The sequence below is a fragment of the Cetorhinus maximus genome, chromosome 4 (assembly GCF_964194155.1).
Source record: "Cetorhinus maximus chromosome 4, sCetMax3.hap1.1, whole genome shotgun sequence".
Lineage (NCBI taxonomy): Eukaryota > Metazoa > Chordata > Chondrichthyes > Lamniformes > Cetorhinidae > Cetorhinus > Cetorhinus maximus.
Window position 1 is genome coordinate 49,645,965 of NC_135882.1, and position 18,886 is coordinate 49,664,850.

Below are 18,886 nucleotides of genomic sequence, written 5' to 3' on the forward strand. Positions count from 1 at the left end.
GGTCTTGCCTAACCTTGGTGCAGCTTGCGCCACAGGCACCTGATATTTCACAGCTACAGTCTTAAAGATGGTGAGAACAGTGTCTACTGACCTCCAAGCCTTGGATGAACTGAAGCTTGCCAGGTGCACACCACTTATATACAGTCATGGAACAGACCGTTCTAATCATCCGCTCGCTGGGCACTTAATTTGGAGGGGGAACGTAATTCTGGTGAATTGGCCTTTTGTTGAGCATTCATGAGGTGCAAATGAATGCAAATACGGTTCCCAACATAGATCAGCAGGAAATTCGACCCATCTTTAATGCTATCAAAGTTGGGAGAGCAAAATTCCAAACTAATTTCCCACCAGTGGGAAACTGACTTTTCTGTCACGCCAAATTTAATGCACCCGCCCACCACAACTCCCGCCATTGGCAGGAGCGGCAAATTCCACCCATAGTGTAGAATTGAGTCACGTGTAAATGAAACCATTTAGAGGTGAGGAACATTTACAGCAATCCTAGAGCCTTTCACGGCCCTTTTTTTTCTGGTGCCGGGCCACAAACTGTTGTATTTGTTAAATTTGGTGTCACAAGGAGCCATGGTGGAATTGAATTTCATGATCACTGGGTTGCTGATCCAGTAACAAATCCACTACACTACTGTAGCCGTTGATAAAAAGTATCAAATGGTCCTGTATGAAACCTTACTGGAATCCACCTAAACCACTGAATGCAAATATGTAGACAGTTCTCTCCATACTGGCACAGATGTGTGAATCTCCTTTGGAATATGGTTTAGTTACACTGTTGCATGCTGCAGGTAAAACCCCACAGATCGGTTTTGGGTGGTCTGTGTCTGTGCGTGGTCCCCTCGTTCACTATCTTAAGGTATCAGCCTTGGCTCAGTGGTGGTATACTCATCTCTGAATCAGAAGTCCAAACCCCAAAGATTTGGGCACAGCACCTAGGCTACCACTTCAGTACCGTACTGAGGGAATGCTGCACTGTTGAAGATGCAAGTCTTTCAGATGTGATTTTAAACCAAAAACCCCTCCCACCCTCTCGAGTAGATGTAATTCATCTGTTGATGCTCTTCGAAGGTGAGCAAAGGAAGAAGTATCCTGACCAATAGTTATCCCTCTGCCAACATCACTATGAGAGCTTATTTCATCATTTTCTCATTGTTCATCGTGCTGTATTCGAATTGGCTAATCCTTATCCAAGAACAGTTACTATACTTCAAAAGTACTTCATTGACTGTAAAGCGCTTTGGGATGCCCTGAGGCCATGAAAGTGCTTTATAAATGGAAGTTGTTTCTTGAATTATCTTAGCTTTAATGTATTTCCTTGTATTTTACTATTCTTCTGTAAACCAGTTGGCCAATATCCATATCTCAAGAGCTCACCAGGCTTATAGAACATAAAAGGGCACAAGAAAAGTATGACTGTCTTCAAGACAAAAACAGGTAAAGAGGATTAGGTGTTCCCACTGGTCTTCTTTCAAAGATTCTTTGGACAGAAAGAATGCAGTTTCCAAGGAGACCTGTAGAAGTGAAGAGCTACAAGTTGAAATTTTCACTGCATTGACTCATGAGCAGAAATGTTTGGTTCTCCAGAAAATGGAAAAGAAAACAGAGATCTTCACTCCCTGAGTTGCTGAATTCATTGTCCCTTCCTCCCTCCCTACACAGTGAAAAGTTGAATGATTATACTGAAGAAAAATGATATTGAAGAAATTAAATGGGGCAAATTTGAATGTGTAAAAAGCGCGACCGTTCATAATGCTTGTAATATGGTTCCTTTGCAGGGAGAAGTTGGAGATAATGGCAAACCAGGACCCCCAGGACCTCAGGGTCAGCCTGGAAACGCAGGACCACAGGGTCCACCTGGACTCCCAGGACCTCCTGGACCACCCGGGTCACCCAGCAGCGGTGGTTTTAACTTTGGATTTGAGGTAACTCACTAGATGCTAACGTTGAGTTTGTGAAGTTGATGGGCCGGTGACTACCTCATTAAAAAAATGTTGGGATTAGAATTGGATGCATATACCCAAAAGGCATTTAACATAGTTCTTCATAGGAGGTTTTTAGGTAAACTCAGATTCATGGTTAACTCTGACAATAGATAAGAAAACGCTGAAGGTGAGAAAGGAACGAATCCTTATTGGAGAGGTTACTGGTATGTTGGAGGGGTGGGTGGAAGGATCGAAAGGGACACGTCTGTGCTTGGTTGCCACCACTCCTGTTTCTGATTTACAGAAATAATCGAGATTGAGAAATTCAATGCAAAGTAGTCAGATTTTCAAATGATATCAGACAGGAGTGGAGTGGGCATGGGCTCAGAAGGGAAAGCTCATAAATTATAGAATGAGTTGGATAGAATGTGTATGCAGGTAGAAAAATGGCAGAGGACCTTTTATGTAGGCAAATGTAAAATACTGCATGTAATAAGAGTGAATAATCACAGTATGTTCTCCATGCACTGGATTTGATGGGGCACCAGAGATCCACCAGTCTTTGGGACGTACAGCCTAGCATCACACTGGCACAGAAATTCATATACCACATTACTCATTTGTGTGATAGGCAGAACGTCTTTTTGGCTTGGCAACAGCATCCTGTTAGTGGCGAATACCACTCGCGTTGTTACTGCATAGTAGCAGCGTGTAACAGCTAGCTTCACCCGATGCTCAAATTTTTGAGATACCTTGCCCTTTAAGGATAATCTGAGGCAGACTGGGCACTTTTCATGGCCAAAAGTGATGGCCTTAGACCCATTCTTGAGTTTGCGTGATATGCAACGCGAAATGATCTGATCAGGGTAGCCATTATTCCGCAGAATTCAGCGTCTTATTTCAGCATCAAGCTTGCATGGTAAGCAAATGGCTTGGGCCCTTTTTACGAGATTGCTGATGGTATGCAGGCCGAATGTCCCAAAGCCTGGTGGATCGCATCAAACAGTATGTCCCTTCTGCTGTCCACGATTGGACAACATTTGCTAAATAATCCTCAGTGTGCTAAGAATTACGCTGACAACCAATTCAAGATTGCCAGTCAGGCTTGCAGTGTGGCACATTTGCATAGTGACAGTCAGTCATTGGTTCATTCCTCAGGGTAATACCTTGACCAATCAGATAAAACTACCTGGTTTAAATTTCAAACAATGCTTGGCAGTTAACTGTCAGTCACCATAAACTGGTGTAATCACCATGGCAATGCCTCTACCAATCAGAGTCCACTTGCCAACTAATCAGCACTCTCTTCTCATACAATATAAATTGTTGTTCCCTTTACATTTGGTATGCTTGCGAGTTCTCCTGATGAGTGCAAGCTGAAAAGCTGCGACAAAAATTTCTCTTTTTTCAGCAATAATATGTAATAAATACCTGATTAACACTACATTTTCACTTATATCTCCTACCATCTGTAGCATTTCACTCCAATTCTGTAAAGCCATGAGAATGCCCATAAAATCACAAAATCACAGAATCTTAATGGCACTGAAGGAGGCCATTCAACCCATCATGTTTACACCAAATGAGCATTATGACCTAGTTCCATTCTCCTGCCTTTTCCCCATACCCCTTCACCTTGTTTCTATTCAAATAATCATCTAATGCCCTCTTGAATGCCTCGATTGAACCTGCCTCCACCACACTTCCATGTAGTGCATTCCAGACCCGAAACACTCGTTGTGTGAAAAAGTTTTTTCTCACATCTCATTTGCTTCTTTTGCAAATCACTTTAAATCTGTGCCCTCTGATTCTTGATCCTTTTACGGGTGGGAGCAGCTTCTCCCTATCTACTCTGTCCAGCCCCCTCAAGTCTCCTCTCAGCCTTCTCCTCTCCAAGGAAAACAGCCCCAACTTCTCCATTCTATCCTCATAGCTGAAGTTTCTCATCCGTCGGACCATTCTTGTAAACCTCTTCTGCACTCTCTCCAATGTGTTTAAATCCTTCCTATAATACGATGCCCAGAACTGTACACAATATTCCAGCTGAGGCCTAACGAGCCGGGTGAGCATTGAGGCGGGAATGTTGAGGTGGGTGAGTGTTGAGGCGGGTGAGCTATGAGATGGGTGAGTGTTGAGGCGGGTGAGCATTGAGGCGGGTGAGTGTTGAGGCGGGTGAGCATTGAGGCAGGTGAGCTTTGAGGTGGGTGAGTGTTGAGGTGGGAATGTTGAGGCGGGTGAGCTATGAGGCGGGTGAGTGTTGAGGCGGGTGAGCATTGAGGCGGGTGAGTGTTGAGGCGGGTGAGCGTTGAGGCGGGTGAGCGTTGAGGCGGGTGAGGGTTGAGGTGGGTGAGTGTTGAGGCGGGAATTTTCAGGTGGGTGAGCTATGAGGCAGGTGAGTGTTGAGGTGGGTGAGTGTTGAGGTGGGTGAGTGTTGAGATGGGTGAGTGTTGAGGCGGGTGAGCGTTGAGGCGGGTGAGCGTTGAGGCGGGTGAGCGTTGAGGCGGGTGAGCGTTGAGGCGGGTGAGCGTTGAGGCGGGTGAGCGTTGAGGCGGGTGAGCGTTGAGGCGGATGAGCGTTGAGGTGGGTGGATGTTGAAGTGGGTGAGTGCTGTGGCGGGTGAGTATTTAGGTGGTTGAGTGTTTAGGTGGTTGAGTGTTGAGGCGGGTGAGTGTTGAGATGGGTCATTGTTGAGGTTGGTGAATGTTGAGGCTGTTGAATATTGATGTGGGTGAGTGTTGAAGTGGGTGAGTGATAAGGCGGGAATGTTGAGATGGGTGAGCAATGAGGCGGGTGAGTGTTGAGGCGGGTGAGTGTTGAGGCGGGTGAGTGTTGAGGTGGGTGAGCATTGAGGCGGGTGAGCGTTGAGGCGGGTGAGCGTTGAGGCGGGTGAGCATTGAGGCGGGTGAGCGTTGAGGCGGGTGAGTGTTGAGGCGGGTGAGTGTTGAGGCGAGTGAATGTTGAGGCAGGTGAGTGTTGAGAAGGGTGAGCATTGAGGTGGGTGAGCGTTGAGGCGGGTGAGTGTTGAGAAGGGTGAGCATTGAGGTGGGTGAGTGTTGAGGCGGGTGAGTGTTGAGGCAGGTGAGTGTTGAGAAGGGTGAGCATTGAGGTGTGTGAGCGTTGAGGCGGGTGAGTGTTGAGGCGAGTGAGTGTTGAGGCAGGTGAGCAATGGGACGGGTGAGTGTTGAGGCGGGTGAGCGTTGAGGCGGGAATGTTGAGGCGGGTGAGCAATGAGACGGGTGAGTGTTGAGATGGGTGAGCATTGAGGCGGGTGAGCGTTGAGGCGGGTTAGTGTTGAGGCGGGTGAGCATTGAGGCGGGTGAGCATTGAGGCGAGTGAGTGTTGAGGCGGGTGAGTGTTGAGGCGGGTGAGTGTTGAGGCGGGTGAGTGTTGAGGCGGGTGAGCGTTGAGGCGGGTGAGCGTTGAGGCGAGTGAGCGTTGAGGCGAGTGAGTGTTGAGGCGAGTGAGTGTTGAGGCAGGTGAGTGCTGTGGTGGTTGAGTATTTAGGTGGTTGAGTGTTTAGGTGGTTGAGTGTTGAGGCGGGTAAGTGTTGAGATGGGTCATTGTTGAGGTTGGTGAATGTTGAGGCTGGTGAATATTGATGTGGTTGAGTGTCGAGGCATGTGAGTTGACGTGGTGAGTGTTGAGGCAGGTGAATGTTGAGACGGGTGAGTGTTGAGGCGGGTGATTGTTGAAGTGGGTGAGTGTTTAGGTGGGTGAGTGTTGAGGCGGGTGAGCGTTGAGGTGGGTGAGCTATGAGGCGGGTGAATGTTGAGGCTGGTGAATATTGATGTGGGTGAGTGTTGAGGCGGGTGAGTGTTGAGGCGGGTGAGCATTGAGGCGGGTGAGCGTTGAGGCAGGTGAGCGTTGAGGCGGGTAAGCGATGAGGCGGGTGAGGGTTGAGCGGCTGAGTGTAGAGGCGGCTGAGTGTTGAGGCGGCTGAGTGTAGAGGCTGGTGAATATTGATGTGGGTGAGTGTTGAGGCGGGTGAGCGTTGAGGCGGGTGAGCCTTGAGGCAGGTGAGCATTGAGGAGGGTGAGCGTTGAGGCAGATGAGTGCTGTGGTGGGTGAGTATTTAGGTGGTTGAGTGTTTAGGTGGTTGAGTGTTGAGGCGGGTGAGTGTTGAGATGGGTCATTGTTGAGGTTGGTGAATGTTGAGGCTGGTGAATATTGATGTGGTTGAGTGTCGAGGCATGTGAGTTGACGTGGTGAGTGTTGAGGCGGGTGAGTGTTGAGGAGGGTGAGTGTTGAGGCAGGTGAATGTTGAGACGATTGAGTGTTGAGGCGGGTGATTGTTGAAGTGGGTGAGTGTTTAGGTGGGTGAGTGTTTAGGTGGGTGAGTGTTGAGGCGGGTGAGCGTTGAGGCGGCTGAGCGTTGAGGCGGGTGAGCGTTGAGGCGGATGAATGTTGAGGCTGGTGAATATTGATGTGGGTGAGTGTTGAAGCGGGTGATTGTTGAAGTGGGTGAGTGTTTAGGTGGGTGAGTTTTGAGGCGGGTGAGTGTTGAGGCGGGTGATTGTTGAAGTGGGTGAGTGTTTAGGTGGGTGAGTTTTGAGGCAGGTGAGTGTTGAGGCGGGTGATTGTTGAAGTGGGTGAGTGTTTAGGTGGGTGAGTGTTGAGGCGGGTGAGTGTTGAGGCGGGTGAGCTATGAGCCGGGTGAATGTTGAGGCTGATGAATATTGATGTGGGTGAGTGTGGAGGCGGGTGAGTGTTGAGGCGGGTGAGTGTTGAGGCGGGTGAGTGTTGAGGCGGGTGAGTGTTGAGGTGGGTGTGTGTTGAGGCAGGTGTGTGTTGAGGTGGGTGAGTATTTAGGTGGTTGAGTGTTAAGGTGGGTGAGCTATGAGCCGGGTGAATGTTGAGTCTGGTGAATATTGATGTGGGTAAGTGTTGAGGCGGGTGAGCGTTGAAGTGGGTGAGTATTTAGGTGGTTGAGTGTTAAGGTGGGTGAGCTATGAGCCGGGTGAATGTTGAGTCTGGCGAATATTGATGTGGGTAAGTGTTGAGGCGGGTGAGCGTTGAAGTGGGTGAGTATTTAGGTGGTTGAGTGTTAAGGTGGGTGAGTGTTGAGGCGGGTGTGTGTTGAGGTGGGTGAGTGTTGAGGCGGGTGTGTGTTGATGTGGGTGAGTGTTGAGGCGGGTGTGTGTTGAGGTGGGTGAGTGTTCAGGCGAGCGAGTGTTGAGGTGGTTTTACCTAGGTAGGCCCTATGGCTGTTGTTGATACAGGGACAGCATTTCTGCTTTGAATGTAAAAGCTTCAAGGGTTGCACCTTCACTCTTGTGTAACCAGGCAGTGATCTGTATCACAGTCAGCACTGTGTTATCTGTGTGTATTGAGAGTGCTGGTCAGAGAGTCATGTCTTGTGATGATCCGATCCAGCTTCTGCCAATACCCTGAATTTGGATGTTCCCAAGATACCTCGTGGCATGGTTTGTTCGGAAAGAAGCTGTTAGTTACAGAAAGCTCGTGTGAACAGCAAAGCTCAAATGGCCCTTGTGCAATCCCAAAATTCTCTCCCAAGCCATGATGTCCAAGGCAGTGGTGGCGGGGGAGGCCATCTCCTGTGTTGAAATCTCCCAGTGGGTAAAGGTGTTCTGAATTAGTGATTCTGCTGATGGCTGTGACAAGCACCCCATGGAACTGGTCCTTCACCTCGGTAGTGGAGCACCGTGTTTGAGCATATTTAATCATAAGACTAACTAACCCTGTTTCGAGTTGAGAGGTGGATGGAGAGAATTCGTTCTGAACCATTGTTGGGGGGTTCTATCATCGAGAGTAGGGAGTTCCTGACAGAGAGGCCTACACCCTGCTCATGAATTACCTCTGAACTCTTCCCCTGCCAGATGAACGTGTAATGTTTTTCTTTCAGTGAGCCACTCTCAATGAACCTGGTGTCTTGTAGCAATGCTATGTTGATGTTCCCTGTTGATCACAGCTGTCTTGCATGTATTATCGACCTGCTGCAAGTTGTCTGTAGGTCCCGTGGCACATGGTCCTGACATTCTATCTTGCCAGTTGAAGAATAGGCATTTCTCTCTTTTTGTATGCTTTGTTTGTTTGCCCCATGCGATGGATTCCATCCACTTGTCGAGCAGGGATTCTGAGCTCCAAGCACCCATTGAAGCAGATGGACCTTAGAAACAAGTAGGAGCAGGAGTAGGTCATTTGGACCTTCAAGCCTGCTCCACCATTCAATATGATCATGGCTGATCCTCTCTCTCAACGCCATATTCCCGCTCTCTCCCATACCACTTGATGCCTCTAGAATCCAGAATTCTATGTTTCCTTCTTAAATATATTCAGTGACTTGGCCTCCATAGCCTTCGGTGGTATAGAATTCCACAGGTTTACCACCCTCTGAGTGAAGAAGTTTCTCCTCATCTCGTCCTAAATGGCCTACCCCATATCCTGAGATTGTGACACCTTGTTCTAGAACCCCAAGCCAGACGAAACATCATCCCTGCATCCAGTCTGTTCAGCCCTGTCAGAATTTTATATGTTTCAATGAGATCCCCTCTCATTCTTCTAAACTCCAGTGAGTAAAGGCCTAGTCGGCCCAATTTCTCCTCATACAACAATCCTGCCATCCCAGGAATCAATCTGGTGAACTTTTGCAGCATTCCCTCTATGGCGAGTATGTCCTTTCTTAGGTAAGGAGACCAAAACTGCACACAATACTCCAGGTGTGGTCTCCCCAAGGCCCTGTACAGCTGCAGTAAGGCATCCTTGCTCCTGTATTCAAGTTTCTCGCAATGAAGGCCAACAAACCATTTGCTTTTTAATTGCTTGCTGCACCTGCATGTTTGCTTTCAGTGATCGGTGTACAAGGACACCCAGGTCCCTTTGTACATCAATATTTCCCAATGTACCACCATTTAAATAATACTCCGCCATTCTGTTTTCCCTACTGAAGTGTATAACTTCACACTAATCCACGTTGTACTGCATTTGCCATGTATTTGCCCACACACTCAACTTGTCTAAATCACCTTGAATCCTCTTAACATCCTCTTTAACACTGCGATGGTTCAGCACCTGACCAGTTGAGAGCTGCTCAACTTGAGCTGGATGATGGCTGACCAGTTGGACACTACCTTCCACCATCGGAGACAGCCTGTAACACCTGTTCTCTATGCCAGTCGAGTTGGGCTAATCACTCATAACTGGTGTTGTGTCCCCCTGGTGTCCCCCATGTTGTGTTAACTCTTTGCAGTGAAGCTGGAGTGTCCTCTCCAGGGAAAAATTTATGGAGACCCTGTGATTGCCCAAACACCAGGATCCCCCATCTCAACCTCCCTGGTTGAGTCCAAAGGAATGCAAAGCACTATGTTTGGCACCAGCTTACTACCAGGAGTTACCAGAAAAATGGCATATTTAGACATCAGTCTGCATTGGGGCTCCACTCCAGAGTTTTTGTTAGGGTTCAGTCCCTTAGCCTTCAACTCTCCTGAGTTATATACAAGGCAGTGGAGCCATTTGCCCATAGCTAACAGTTTTGTTATGAGTGCCAGGCATGTCACCATGCTGGTGGACCTGTACATTGCGTGTCTGGGAACCAAACCTCCCCCGAGTTCCTCTGAAGCTTTCGTGGCCCCCGTTTCCATGTCTTGCCACGAGGAGGCACAGCTTGCCAATGGAGAGGCTGTGTATTGACAGGGAGAGACTTACACATTTGGCTCTTTTTCGCATTGCTGCTGGCCAGCAGTGTAGGCTGAAAATGTGAAGCAAACCAGCACACCAAAGTGTAAAGCATACTAACTCTCTTCACCCACACACGTGACACATCACACCGATCTGCTGGACACACTGATTACTGGTCTTATAGAGGGCTTGCCTAGTTTATACTGATGAGGGGAAGAAAGATTATGTTCACTCAACGATCTGTCAAACTTTGAAAGTCTTTCCCCCAGTAGGCTACAGATGCTGGGTCACAAATCACAGAACTTTAACAGCACAGAAGGAGGTCACTCAGCCCATCGTATCTGCACCGGCTCTCCAAATGAGCATTATGACCTAGTGCCATTGCCCTGTCTTTTCCACATTTCCCTGCACCTTGTTTCTATTCAAATAATCATCTAATGTCCTCTTGAATGTCTCAGTTGAACTTAGCTTCAGGCAGTGCATTCCACACCATTGTGTGAAAAAGTTTTTTCTCACGTCACATTTGCTTCTTTTGCAAATCACTTTACATCTGTGCCCTCTTCTTCCTGATCCTTTTACGAGCGGGAACTGTTTCTCCCTATCTACTCTGTCCAGCCCCCTCATGATTTTGAATGTCTCTATCAAATCTCCTCTCAGCCTTCTTCTCTCCAAGGAGAAGTCCCAACCTCTCCAATCTGTCTTCGTAACTGAAGTTTCTCATGCCTGGAACCATTCTTGTAAACCTCTTTTGCACTCTCTCCAATGTGTTCACATTCTTCTTATAATGTGGCGCCCAGACTGTACACAATACTCCAGCTGAGGTCTAACAAGTATCTTATATAAATTCAGTATAACCTGCTATCTTTTGTACTCTATGCCCCTATTAATAAAGCCTAGGAAAATATATGCTTTATTAACTGCTCTCTCCACCTGTCCTGCCAACTTCAATGATCTATGCACATATACATCCAGGTTTTTCTTCTCCTGCACCCCATTCAAAATATCACCCCTTATTTTATATTGCCTGTCCATGTCTGTCCATGTTCTTCCTACCCAAATGCATCACATCACACTTCTCCGTATTGAACTTAATCTACCACCTATCTGCCCACTCCACCAACTTGTCAATGTCCTTTTGAAGTTCTAGACTGTCCTCCTCACAGTTTGCAACACTCCCAAGCTTCATATCATCTGCAAACTTTGAAATTGTCCCCTGCACACCAAGATCAAGATCATTAATATGTATCAGGTAAAGCAAGGGTCCCAAGACCGACCCCTGGGGAACTGCACTACAAACCTTCATCCAGCCCAAAAAATATCCATTGACCATTACTCTCTGCTTCCTATTTTTCAGCCAATTTTGTATCCATGTTGCTACTGTCCCTTTTATTCCATGGGCAATAACTTCTCCCACAAGTCTGTTGTGTGGCACTGTATCAAATGCCTTTTCAAAGTCCAGGTACACCACATCAACAGCATTACCCTCATCGAAATTTTCTGTTACCTCTTCAAAAAACTCCAGAAAGTTAGTTAAACACGATTTCCCCTTTAGAAATCCATGCTGGCTCTTCCTTATCAACCCACATTTTTCCATGTGACTACTAATTCTATCCCGAATATTTGTTTCCAGAATCTTGCCCACCACTGAAGTTAAACTGACTGGTCTGTAATTGCTGGGCTTATCCTTACAACCTTTTTTGATCAAGGGTGTAATGTTTGCAATTCTCCAGTCCTCTGGCACCTGCCCTGAGTGTAGGGAAGACTGAAAGATTATGGCCAGCGCCCCTGCAATTTCTACTTTCACTTCCTTCAATTTCCTTGGATGCATCTCATCCAGTCCTGGTCCCTTGTCAACTTTAAGTACTGACAGTCTATTCAACACTTCCTCCTTATCAATTTTCAACCCTTCTAGTGACAGAATTTCCTCTTCTGTCACCATGGCCTGGATAGTATCTATCTCCTTGGAAAGACGGATGCAAAGTATTAATTTAATACCTCAGCCTCGGCCCCTTCCTCCATGTGTAAATTCCCTTTTAGATCCCTAATCGACCCTACTCCTCCTTTTACCACCCTTTTACTATTTATATGCCTATAGAGGACTTTGGGATTCCCCTTTATGTTGGCTGCCAGTCTTTTCTCATAATCCCTCTTCACTTCTCTAATATACTTTTTCACCTCCCCTCTGAACATTCTGTATTCCTCTTGGTCCTCAATTATACTTTCTACCTGACACCTGTCATAAGCACACTTTTTCTTCTTTATCTCAGTTTCTATCTCCTTTTTCATTCAGAGAGCTCAGGATTTATTTGCCCTACCTTTCCCTCTCTAAGGAATATATCTTGACTGTTCCCGAATCAATTCTTGTTTGAAGAAAGCCCCTTGTTCAGATACAGATTTTACCCCCAATCCTTCATTCCAGTCTATCAGGTCTGGCTCCGTTCTTGCCCCATCGAAGTCGGCTCTTGACCAGTTAATTATTCTTGCTCTGGATTGCGTATCGTCCTTTTCTATCATCATCCTAAAATGTACAATACAATGATCACTGTCTCCTAAATGTTCCCCCATTGACACTTGATCTCATTTCCAAGAACCAGGTCTTTTGTTGGATTGGACACATATTGCTGTAGAAAATTCTCCTGAACACAATCTAGGAGTTTTTGCCCCTCTCTGCCCTTTACACTACCACTGTCCCAGTCTATATTCGGGTAATTAAAGCCTCCATTATAACTACTTTATAATGCTTGCATCTCTCTGTAATTTCCTTGCAGATTTGTTCCTCTGCATCCTTCCCACTAGTTGGCAGTCTATGGACCACACCGAGCAATGTAATTGCACGCTTTTTGTTCCTTAGCTCTAGCCAAATTGATTCTGTCCTTGAACCCTCTGGGACATCCTCCAGCACAGCAATACTCTCCTTAACCAATACAGCCTCCTCCTTCTCTTCCTGCCCTATCTTTTCTGAACACCTTGTACCCGGGAATATTTAACACCCAGTTCTGCCCTTCCTTGAGCCAGGTCTCTGTTATCGCCACAATATCATATTTCCATATGGCAATCTGCGCCTGTAACTCACCAATCTTATTTATTATACTCCATGCATTCACATACATGCATAGTAACCCTGATTTGGATTTTGTTACTTTCCCCCTCACCTCAACTCCACCTATTAACTTAGTCTGCTCTATTCTAGTGTTATCTATCTCTCCCAGTATTTTGTGCACCCTGGTATTCCTATCTAATATTCTCTCTTGGTTCCCACACCCCCACCGAGTTAGTCTAAAGCCCTCCCAACAGCACTAGCAAAACTCCCCACATGGAACTCAGTCCCGGCTCTGTTCAGGTGCAACCCGTCCATCTCCCCAAGAGCCAGTCCCAATGCCCCAGGAATCTAAAACCCTCCCTCCTGCACCATCTTTCCAGCCATGCATTCATCTGCCTTATCCTCCTATTTCTGTACTCACTGGCACATGACACTGGGAGTAATCCGGAGATTACTACATTTGAGGTCCTGTTTGCTAATGTTTGACCTAGCTCCCTAAGTTCTGATTGCAGGACCATATTCCCCTTCCTACCTAAGTCATTGGTACCAATGTGGACCACGACCTCTGGCTGTTCAATTGAAATTTTCAAGATTGAAACCAATTAATATTGGCTAGGTGAGCATACCAAGGAAATTGGAGAAAAGGCAGGGATATGGATTGAGGTACAGATAAACCATGATCTAATTCAATGTTAGAATAAGCGCGAGGGACTGTATAGCCTCCATCTCTTCCAATGTTTCCAAGATGGTGGAATCCATTAAAAAGAAGCTCCACAATGACCCTGTCCTACTACGTACAACTTTGGAACAGGTTTGATTTTGCATCTCTCAGGTACACAGGAAAAATTGTGCTTGGTATTTTAAAGTTACAGTGCCTGCATTTTAATTTATTTCTTTTTAATAGGTCATATTTTAATTTGTTTTCTTTTCTCTCTATCCCAACAGGATATGGAAAGCTCTGGTGCATTTGGACTACCGGGTATACCAGGAAAACCTGGACTCCCAGGACCTCCAGGGACCCCAGTAAGAATTTTAAATGTGTACATGACTTATAATTTAGAGAACTATTCCCAATACATTTTTTTTTTTACAAACTCAGGTGCAGATGGATTGAAGAAATGCTTTTCTGGTGACTCACACTTACTTCAATGAAGAGAATAGATGGTTCTTGTATTTCCTTGCGCTTTCTGTCCTGCGCTCCCATAACATCCTCTGAAGTGCCAAGGAAACCTGGTAGTTGTTTGCAGTGGCCAATTACAGTGAACTAGTATTCAAATATTGCTGAAAAGAGAGACACGTTGTTGAAGCTGTTCGTCTTGACAAACATTAGAATGTCAAATTTCAAACGATCACAAAACTTGCCCAATCATACGCAGGGATACATTCTCTGCTTGCAAAAGGAATATTTTCAAGCCTTGGGAGCTTGGGGAGACCATTGCTTTTTCCATGGCAACACTTCGGTCAATCAGAATCAACTTGCGAACCAATCAGCACCCTTTCATCTTGTTGTTTAAGTTATTGCGATCGTTCGAAATTTGGCATTCTTGATTTGTCCTGATGAGTGCAAGACATACAGCTTTGGCAACATGTCTCTTTTCAACAATATTCATAAGTTAATATTCCCTCAACGTCCTTGACCAGAAACTGATTTGGACCTGCTATATAAATACTGTGGCTACAAGAGCAGGTCAGAGGTTGGGAATCCTACGATGAGTAACTCACCTCCTGACTCCCCAAGGCCTGTCCACCACCTACAAGGCACAGGTCAGGAGTGTGATGGAATACTCCCCACTTGCCTGGAGAGCAGGTGATTCTGGAAGGCATGGAAATTATAGGCCTGTTAAGGCACAAGGGAGTTTGGTAAGGTTGGATGGTATTTATTTTAATGCAAGGAGTCTGACGAATAAGGCAGATGAGTTGAGGGCACAAATTAACACATGGAAGTATGATGTCATTGCAGTTACAGAGACATGGTTGAGAGAGGGGCAGGATTGACAGCTCAATATTCCAGGGTATAGGGTCTTCAGGCGAGACAGGGAAGGAGTAGAAAGAGGAGGGGGTATCGAATATTAATCATGGAATCAATTACAGCAGTAAGAAGGGATGACATCTTAGAAGGCTCCTCAAATGAAGCCATATGGGTAGAGCTGAAAAACAAAAAAGGAGCAATCACATTTCTGGGAGTGTACTATAGGCCCCAAACAGTCAAAGAGAAATAGAAGAGCAGATATGTAGGCAAATTTCAGAGAAGTGTAATATGGGGGATTCCAACTTCCTCAACATTAACTGGGTTAGTCGTACTGTGATAGGTTTAGAGGGAGCAGAATTCTTAAAATGCATTCAGAAGAGCTTTTTAAGTACATAGAAGGCCCTATAAGAGAGGGGGCGGTCCTGGACTTAATTTTAGGGAATGAAGCTGGGCAAGTGGTAGAGGTATCAGTGGGGGAGCATTTTGCAGATAGTGATCATAACTCCTTTAGATTCAAGGTTGTTATGGAAAAGGACATGGATGGATCAGAACTCAAGAGTTCTAAATTGGGGGAAGGCCGATTTTGATAAGACCAGATATGATTTGGCCAGAGTGGGCTGGGAGCAGCTACTTTCAGGTAAATCTGCATCAGAGCATTGGGACTCATTCAAGAAGGAAATAGAGAGAGTACAGGGCCAACATATTCCAGTAAAGACAAAGGGTGGGACCAACAAATCCAGGGAACCCTGGATGTCGAAGGATATAGAGGATTGAATGAAGAGAAAAAGGGAGACTTATGGCAGATACCGAGGGCTCAAAACAGCGGAAGCCCTAGAGGAGTATAGAATGTGTACGGGGGAACTTAAAAAGGAAATTTGGACAGCAAAAAGGGGGCATGAAGAAATATTGGCAGGTAAAATAAAGGGAAATCCAAAGTTATTTTACATGTACAGTAAGAGTAAGAGGATAACTAAGGAAAGAGTAGGGCCCATTCAGGACCATAGTGGTAATTTGTGTGTGGAGTCGGAAGACATAGGTAGGGTTCTAAATGAATATTTTGTGTCGGTGTCCACAAGTGGGAGGGACGACATGGGTATGGAAATCAGGCAGAAGAACTGTGATATAATTAAAGAAATTAGCATAGAAAGGGAGGAGGTTCTAAGTGCTCTGGCAGGCTTAAAAGTAGATAAATCTCCAGGCCTGGATAAAATGTATCCTAGGCTGTTGAGTGAGGCAAGGGAGGAGTTAACAGGGGCTGGCAATAATTTTCAATACCTCTCTGGCCACAGGAGAGGTACCAGATGACTGGCGGACAGCCAATGTGGTACCGTTATTCAAGAAGTGAGGAAGGGATAAACCAAGGAACTATAGGCCAGTCAGTCTAAACTCAGTGGTGGGGAAACTATTGGAAGAAATTCTGAGGGACAGAATTAATCTACACTTGAAGAGGCAGGGATTAATCAAGGACAGTCAGCAAGGTTTTGTTAAGGGGGGGTCATGTCTGAACAATTTGATTGAATTTTTCGAAGGGGTGACCAGGTGTGTAGATGAGGGCAGTGCATTTGACGTAGTCTACTTGGACTTCAGCAAGGCTTTTGATAAGGTCCCGCATGGGAGACTGATAACGAAAGTAAGAGCCCATGGGATCCAAGGCAATTTGGCAAATTGGATCCAGAATTGGCTGAGTGGCAGGAAGCAGAGGGTGATGGTCGAGGGGTGTTTTTGTGACTGGATGCCTGTGTCCAGTTGGGTTCCACAGGGATTGGTGTTGGGTCCCTTGCTGTTTGTGGTATATATAAATGGTTTAAACTTGAATGTAGGAGGGTTGATCAATAAGTTCGTGGATGACACGAAAATTGGTGGGGTGATTAATAGTGAGCAGCATAGTCTTAGATTACAAGAGGATATAGACGGCTGGTCAGATGGGCTGATCAGTGGCAAATGGAATTTAATCCGGATAAGTGTGAGGTGATGCACTTGGGCCGGACAAACAAGGCACGGGAATACACGATGAATGGTAGGACCCTGGGAAGCACCGAGGATCAGATGGACCTTGTTGTGCATGTCCACCAGTCTCTTAAGGTAGCGGGACAGGCAGATAAGGTGGTTAAGAAGGCATATGGGATACTTGCCTTTATTAGCCAAGGCATAGAATATAAGAACAGGGAGGTTATGCTGGAACTGTATAAAACGCTGGTTAGGCCACAGCTAGAGTATTGCGTGCAGTTCTGGGGCAGGATATTCCCCCCCGTCGGGAGGGAGGTTGAAGTGCGGGTGCGCAGAGGCACGCCTCAGATCGGCACCCCTCGATTGGGGGCACGCTGCCATTTTACGTGGGCGGGCCAATTAAGGCTGCCGAGCTATGCGCTCCCTGTGCGGACGGGGGGGAATCCTGAGAGTGCTCCTTCACACGTGCGCACAAAATAGCGCACTCATCTCCCTGAGGCTAAGTGCTGCTTCAGGGAGATCACCTCTACTGTACAAATTATTAAAAATAGAACAAAAAGATTCCTGACATGTCCTCTCATGTGACGCTGTCACATGAGTTGGGACATGTCCATAACTTTTGAAAAAACTTAAATTAAATTTTTAAAAATCTACGTGAAACCTCATCCCACCCATGGATGAGGTTTCATGCTTTCTCTAATGCCCACCAGGGCTCCAGGCCTGCCCGCCAACCTTAATGTTGGACGGACAGGTCCATTAATTACTTCATTGACAGGTTGGCGGGCGCACAGCTAATTTTGCTGAGCCCCCGCCTACCTGAAAACTTAAATGGGGCGCAGTGACATTGGAAGCTCCGCCCAACATCACCGCGCGTCATTTTACGCGTCGGTGAGCGCCCCCCCCCCCCCCCCCCCCCCGCTCACCAACGGGAAAATCCTGCCCCTGGAGTCCGCATTACAGGAAGGATGTGATTACACTTGAGAGACTGCAGAGGAGATTTACCAGGATGTTGCCTGGGCTGGAGAGTTTTAGTTATGAAGAGAGATTGGATAGACTGGGGTTATTTTCCTTGGAGCAGAGGAGATTGAGGGGGGACATGATTGAGGTGTATAAAATTATGAGGAGCATAGATAGGGTAGACAGGAAGGAACTTTTCCCCTTGGTGGGGGGATCAATAACCAGGGGGCATAGATTTAAGGTAAGGGGCAGGAGGTTTAGAGGGGATGTGAGGAAGAATTTTTTCACCCAGAGGGTGGTGGTAATCTGGAACTCACTACCTGAAAGGGTGGTAGAGGCAGAAACCCTCATAACATTTAAGAAGCATTTGAATGTGCACTTGTGGTGCCATGGCATACAAGGCTATGGGCCTAGTGCTGGAAAATGGGATTAGAACAGTTAGGTACTTGTTTGACCGGCGCAGACTCGATGGGCTGAAGGGCCATTTTCTGTGCTGTAGACCTCTATGACTCTATGGCTGACCAGGCTCGAAGGGCATAAGTCCTATGTGGGTATACCCACACTACATGGACTGCAGCAGTTCAAGCAAGCAGCTCCAAACCACCTTTTCAAAGGCAATTAGGATGAACAACAAATGCTGGTCTAGCCAGTGACGCTTACATTACATGAAAGAATAAAAACAATTCAAGCTGGCTAGTTACTCTAATTCATTCAGATCCAGAAAGAGTCAATGGACTGCTTTTAACTCACTCAAAACCCACTCACAGAGTTAAAATTGGGCCTAATAATTTTAAAATTACATAAATATATGTATGTTGTTGGAACCAATTAACATGGGTGAACTGTCTCCTCTCTTTGTCCGACTCCTGAGTTGGTTATAACAGAGTTTGAATTTAAATGGAAGGTGATATTGCCAATTTAATATATATTTAACTGTGTATGGCTTGATGCAAGAAATAAGTCAGCCAGCTTCCTTAAGTTAACAAGTAAAGAGTTAGTTTTATGCGAAAATTCACTCACATAAAGATGCAGAAATTAACAAAAGGTTTAAAATATACAAATATATCCACATACCCACTAATGCAAAAACAACACACACAATCCCCACAAGCATGCAAGAAAATGGTAAAACTCTGCAGAGGATCAGATATTAAAACCTTGGCCAAGTAACAAGCAATGTCAGAAAAAGATAATTTACCAAGTGTACAGATGTTTGTTTATAGCTGACAGGCTCCGGCCCTCAGTAGCTGCTGGTTTTTGGGATTTCTCACTGGGGACAATGGTGTTGATTTGGAATTCTCCTTTAAGAACTCTCAGTTTACAGCAATAAGGTCTTCTGCTGGGTTTTTTTTAATTGTAAAGAGCTCAGCTTTGGTGGGAGAAATTTCAGAAGAAAGACTG

At 46.0% G+C, this 18,886-nt stretch overlaps 1 protein-coding gene across 6 annotated transcripts in view; it reads left to right on the plus strand.

Annotated features, from left to right (window-relative positions):
- The window catches only part of col15a1b (collagen, type XV, alpha 1b), a 371,940-nt gene that overhangs the window by 233,258 nt on the left and 119,796 nt on the right, over positions 1 to 18,886 (plus strand). For all 6 annotated transcript variants that reach the window (XM_078540165.1, XM_078540166.1, XM_078540161.1 and 3 more), the window contains 2 exons: positions 1,791 to 1,937; positions 13,558 to 13,635. In XM_078540165.1, the coding sequence (XP_078396291.1) occupies positions 1,791 to 1,937; positions 13,558 to 13,635 (225 nt within the window). The remainder of the gene's footprint in view (positions 1 to 1,790; positions 1,938 to 13,557; positions 13,636 to 18,886) is intronic.